General features: G+C 36.8%; 1 protein-coding gene across 1 annotated transcript; it reads right to left on the reverse strand.

The window, feature by feature from the left end:
* Nucleotides 1-5,289: 5,289 nt before the first annotated feature.
* On the reverse strand, nt 5,290-6,357 carry LOC120224927 (olfactory receptor 51T1). The gene has a single exon (XM_039223167.1). It carries the CDS (start codon nt 6,337-6,339, stop codon nt 5,290-5,292), a length of 1,050 nt encoding a protein of 349 aa, XP_039079098.1. The 5' UTR covers nt 6,340-6,357.
* Between the last annotated feature and the right edge of the window lie 241 nt (nt 6,358-6,598).

The following is a 6,598-nucleotide window of genomic DNA, read 5'->3' on the forward strand; positions in this document are numbered from 1 at the left end:
ATTCATACATATATTGTTCCATTTTTTTTTTAAAGATAAGTAGCCAAGGGGCTCCTCAGTGGCTCAGTTGGTTAAGCATTCAACCCTTGATTTCAGCTCAGGTCATAATCTCATGGTTCATGAGATGGAGCCCTGTGTTTGGCTCTGCACTGACAGCACAGAGCCTGCTTGGGATGCTCTCTCTCTCCCTCTCTGTTCCTCTCCTGCTCGTGTGCATGCAAGCACTCTCTTAAAAATGAATAAATAAACATAAAAAAGATAAATAGCCAACTAAAGTAGATTGGCTATCTGAGTATATTCTCTGTAAAAATTCATTTGTTTCCTATTCATCTGTTATTTGTGAGTACTTTATGGTAGACAAAGTAAAAAACATATACTTTAGAATAAGTCAACCAAAATTCTTAAAAAGTCTGTACTATGAATTGGAAAAATACTATTGGTGATCAATTTCAATGTTTTATTGTCTCAGTTGAACTCACAAATATTTAGTATTATTTGTTCCAAAGAACCATTTCGAAGAAGATGCTCTCTGTTGAATAAATATTCTTACATATTTTATGTCCCCTGATGAGTTTAACTGAGTTCTTATTGCTCAAAAGCTGACCTGGTCTAGATCCCCATAGTTTAACCAAGGAAGGGAGGGACAAAATTTTAGGCTTCCTCCCAGGTTGTTTTCAATTATGTTATTAATCCACCTGTTTGTCTTATTTATATTTTGTTTCCTTAAAGAAACTGTATACATTAAATTTGTATATCTCCAGACTTGTACACTGTATATAATGACATCTGGTTGGCAGTCTGACACATTTCTCAACTTTTAGAAAAGAAGCACATACATGCACACAGACACACACACACACACAGACACACACACACACACACACACACAGCTTTTACAAGTCAGAAAATTATAATTTATAAGCACACAGATCATCTAGAATGACAGAAAAACTATTGCCAAAATCAGTAAGAAGTAACTATAAATTTTAAGTCAAAAAAGTTGCCCTGAAAAATAGTTCATGTCCCATTTAGCCACAAGAAAAAGTAAATGGTTGTCATGAAAGAAACAGGAAGAATACTTATCCTCCATTTTTTAGTATTTGCCCTCAACTAAGAAATTCAGATCTTTACAAAACAGAAACTGCTGAGGTCATAAGATGTCGATAATGTTTATCTGAATCATAATAGTGAATAGGCTAAAATCTGTTTTCCTCAACTATAATATAGACTCAATGTATTTCCAATCAAGCATCCAGTAACATTTCACTGAGCATGTAGCAAAATAATCATAAAAAAAAAAGATTTACAATAGTCAACTGGAAAATATAAGACAAAAACAAATAGAAAGTGTGATAAAGTTTCATTCGTATGATAGCAACATTTATCAAACAGCTACAAAATTGCATGTCATTTGCTCAACAAATCAACGGGAAGAACAAAGAAAGAGAATAAACACAATGCAACATACTTTAAATGATATGAAAATAATATACAATTAAGGAATAACAGAACCTTATTGAAAATAGGTTATTCAAATAATAGTTGTAGAAAAAAAATACAACCTATTTAAAGAGCATATTTGTGTGTGATCTTTCATTATATACAAAAATAAAGTAAATTGGGAATTAAGTACAAAGATACTTTTTTTCAGGTTTTTATTTAAATTCCAACTAGTTAACATACAGTGTAATTCAGTGTTCACCAGGTACCAGACATTGGGTTATACACCTACTTGTATTAAACCAATTAACTTTTGTAAGAACATGGGAAGGTAGATTTTATTTTTTTTTTATTTTTTATTTTTAAATGTTTTATTTATTTCTAGGAGAGGAGAGAGACAGCTTGAGCAGGGGAGGGTCAGAGAGAGAGGGAGTCACAGACTGAAACAGGCTCCAGGCCCTGAGCTGGCAGTCAGCACAGAGCCCGATGCGGGGCTCGAACCCACGAACCGCGAGATCATGACCTAAGCGAAAGTCGGAAGCTTAACCGACTAAGCCACCCAGGCGCCCCATGGGAAGGTAGATTTTATTAATTCTTCCTGTTTTGTGGGTTAACAAGCTAAAGCTTTGAGAAGTTAAACAAGTTTTCCATAAACTGTAAAGTATTAGGAGCTTGAATGTAAACCCAGGTGGCACATTTCCAGAGTGTACAACCTGATGCACTACAGCAGACCAACTATTATTTTATCTGCTTCTAAATTGAATAATTCACATTCTAGGAATATAAGAACATAATCAGAGAGGTGATGAAATATTTATTTCTAATATATATCAAGGATTATTTTCTATGATAAATACTGTAAACTACTGAAAAAAATTTTTTTTTACAAATAGTTTATTGTCAAGTTGGTTTCCATATAACACCCAGTGCTCATCCCCACAAGTGCCCCTCTCCATGCCCATCACCCCTCCCCCCCACATCCATCAGTCCTCAGTTTTTGTCAGCATTCAAGAGTCTCTCATGTTTTGCCTCTCCCCCTTTCCCCTACCATTTCCCCCCTTCTTCTCCCCCATGGTCCTCCATTAAGTTCCTCCTAATCCTCCTTTACGTGCAAACATATGATATTTGTCCTTCTCTCCCTGACTTATTTCGCTCTGTAAACTACTGAAATATTAATAGGAAATGATAACATAAACCATGATATGCAAATAATATTAAGTATTATTCACCTATGCAGCACAGCATCAAGAACTAAGTGGCATTTGCTAAGCACTATCTTAGATGTTAAGGATTAAATGAAACTTAATTTTACACTGACTATTTTGCGTTGTTTTAATTAAACTTAAATTTATGCTGGAGTTTACAGTCTGGTGGTGGGGAGAACAGTAAATAAAAAAATAAATTCACTGAGTAAAATATGATAAGTTTAAGCACACATATAAGAAAGCAAATAAAAGAATAAAAGACTGGCAACTTGCCCATTATAGTGGTGATTCAAATGACAGAGCTTCCTAGGGGAAATAAAGTCTAACATAAAGTCTAATATAAAAATCTAATATATGATCAACAGAAAATGATAAATAATATCAAGCAAATAAGATATACATTTGAGTATGCACTACTATCCTAGTTTATAAATGTATGTGTCTGTGTGTACATATGTTGGCTTATTAAAAAAAGATTCCGTATATAGCATAAAATCCCTCATTAGTAGGATTGTGAGTGATTTTATTTACTTTTTTATCATAAAATTTTAATTATATATAGTACACACGTGTATATAATTACACATCCATATATACATACATGACATTTATAATCAGAATAATCCCCAAATATATTAAACACATTCCTTGAAGTAACAACAAAACACATTCATGTCCTATTAATAGCTGCTATGGGGATGAAGAACACTGATAAGTGTTTTTGGTAATGAGCAGGTAAGCTACATTTTGAGCCAGATATGAAAAACACATTTGGAATAATAAAAGTTTAACATGCATACAGCAGACTGCCTTAAATTTCAGCCATCACAAAACTGGAAGGATGCTTGCACATTTCTATAATTGTCCACCTAAAATTCTTGAAATTCAGAATTTTTATACTCTAAAAAGCCTCTACACCCCTGGAGACATTACCCTGTTTTCAAGCACAGCTATATTTCTGAAGTGAAAGGTGTAGATATTCACTCGATGTAGAATAAATAATGACCATAAGTACATTCATATCAGCTTATGTTAACTTTTGCTGCCAGTAGGTTTTGGCTCCAAACTTAGGAAAAAAAATTTTAAAGTGTTTTTCCAATGTTTTAAATTCAAGAATTGTAAATGGGGTTGGGGATCTGCAAACAAAAACTTTTAGAAAGATCTGTAAAGAAGCAATTAAAGAACCATTGGCATTGGTAAGAATGAGGAGGAAAAGTCTGGATAGTTAGAGTAGGGTGTGGTCTAGTGTGTCAACTCTGCCACAGGCTGATTCCACGATCAGAGATTGGTGTCTCTTAGTTCGGGCAAAGCAGAGTCACAAAATCGTCAGTGCTTGAGCTGAACAGAAAGCCAAGGCAAACACACCAGAGTTTGAAAGTGGTATTCCTTGACTGTCAGGATAGGAGGAGAGGAGACAGGTGGCTCAGATCACAATACCTGCTTAGTCTCCTGTGCTCTGACATGAATTATCCTGAGTAGAACAAAGTTTCATAACTCTGTATGTGGAAAAAAAAAACCAAACCAACTTAGGAGAATTCCGCAACATCCCATCAACCCTATAGTGAGCTTACTTCTCTTTTATTATTATTATTATATTATTATTATTATTAATCTTTATTTTTGAGAGAGAGAGAGACAGAGTGCAAGTGGTAGAAGAACAGAGAAAGAGGAAGACACAGAACCCAAAATTGGCTCTAGACAACGAGGCTCAAATTCACCAACTGCAAGCTCATGACCTCACCTGAAGTCAGATGTTTAACTGACTGAGCCACCCGGGCATCCTAGGTTACTTCTTGACCAAACAAGCATTGTTAAGCAAGGTATTCTAAAGGTTTCCTACTAAGCATCAAAGTCACTATGTAAGTCTACAATGACAAGTGCACCAAAAGGTTCAGGAGCCCAACAGCTAGGTAAAAATTTAACCACCCATGAAACAAGGGCAAAAAGAAAAAAAAGGTGCTGTCCTGAAGCCCAACAGACATGGGAGAGGTGTTACAGAGTCAGAATCAGACCTGTATGGAGGCAATGGGAAAAATAATGAAGGGTGATATGTAACTTTAGATATTGGACTCATTGGAAGTATAACATAGCAATTAGTTCGGTGACAATTTCACTTTTGCTGAGGAGAAAAAGGATTTGAGAAAAGAATGAGGTCAGTGAGTGCATCTGCAAGGAGATGGGGCTCCATAGAGGTGACTTTAGAAACTGAAACTAGTGTGTAAGTTTCCTGGAGTTTTACATTACAAATTGCAATGTGTGTGTCTGTGCATACACCTGTAACTCTCATTTACCACCTCATGGGGAAAAAAAATCTCTGATGACCCCTGGGAAATCTGACCACAGAAATAAATGATTTTTTATAATCTGAACAGACATAAAATTACAGTCATTTATTTTTGGTCTAAGAATTACTGTTTTAAGCAGATAATTAAATTGTTCAACCAGAATAAAATGATCTTATTGTGCTTTTAATGTGCACAGGGGTTCCATATAATTGTTTTAAATGTCTGAGGGACATATACACAATTAATTGGTTTTGAATCATAGTGGGGTTTTTTTTTTCTTTTTTAACTTTTCAATAAGCTTAGGGGAAAAGTATTCCTCTCTTTTTGCTCCTATGATTTAAGTGAAACTGCCTCAGTAACTAAAATGCCTGAGGATGGCACAGACCCAGATCCCTTTCCTGTTTAAATATAACTTTTCTCCCCTTCAACCCCCAGCGTTTTCTATAAATCCTCACACAGGAGCCCCGAGAGCTCTTAAGGTGGAGCAGCTGGAGCATAGCCTGGCGGATGGTCTTGGTCTTCAAGCTGTAAATGATAGGGTTCAGTACAGGTGGTAAGAGCAAATAAACATTGGCCAGAATGCTACAGACCACTCTCGGGGTAGAGCTGAGAAGTCGGTGTGTAAAGGACAGGCTGATCATTGGCACATAGAAAACAGTGACAGCACAGATGTGGCAGACACAAGTGCTGAGAGCTTTTTGTTGTTTCTTAGGGGCCACAATACTCAAGACAGTTCGGAGAATCAGAATGTAGGAGAAAAGAATGAACAGTAAGTCAGTGCCAGTCAGGTAGAGCTGAAGAAACATGCCCAAAAAATTGCTGATCCAGGAGTTGGAATATGTGTATCTAATCATATCTGGATGGTAGCAAAATGGGTGGGAAAGCTCTTGGCCTCCATGGAAAGATACTTTCGTCAAGGCTAGAAACATGGGAAAGATTAAAATTACTTGCCGTATACAGATGATCAGTCCAATCACCAAGATTATCATGTCTGTGAAGACAGTGGCATACTTCAGTGGGTTACAGATAACCATGAAGCGGTCAAAGGCCATGGCTACCAGCACTGAAGACTCCAGGAAGGAGAAGCCATGTACAAAGAACATTTGAATGAGGCAAGCTTTCAAGCTAATCTCCCGGGCATGAAACCAGAGAACCCCAAGCACTGTGGGAAGGGTTGAGATGGTCAGACACAGATCAACAGCTGACAGCATGGAGAGGAAATAGTACATGGGCTTGTGAAGACTCCTCTCAACAATGATGACAAACAGAATCATGCTGTTTCCCAAGAGGGCAATGGCACAGAGACAGCAGACAGGAATAGAGATCCAGATGTGTGCAAGTTCCAGCCCAGGAAATGCAGTGAGTAGGAAGTTTGGGGAAGATGATGTAGTGTTATTGAAAATCACCATGGTGGATTGGGAACACACCCTGAAAAGAGAGACGACAATGATAGTGTTTGTCATATTGCTCCTTTTTTCAAGTTCTCTTTGATAAACTCTTCCCAAATTACATAGTTGTTTTTCTGTATTCAAAGCCCTCCCTCATCTAAATACGGCATCTATCACAAAAGTCTATAGTATAGTAACTTTTTCTTGTCAGAACCTGGCCCCAGTTTTCTTCCTCTATCTTCTCCCAGTTATAACCATCAGTCTCTCTAGGCTCAGCCCC

Source organism: Hyaena hyaena, unplaced genomic scaffold, assembly GCF_003009895.1.
Source record: "Hyaena hyaena isolate Hyena2069 unplaced genomic scaffold, ASM300989v1 scaffold_1310, whole genome shotgun sequence".
NCBI classification, from domain to species: domain Eukaryota; kingdom Metazoa; phylum Chordata; class Mammalia; order Carnivora; family Hyaenidae; genus Hyaena; species Hyaena hyaena.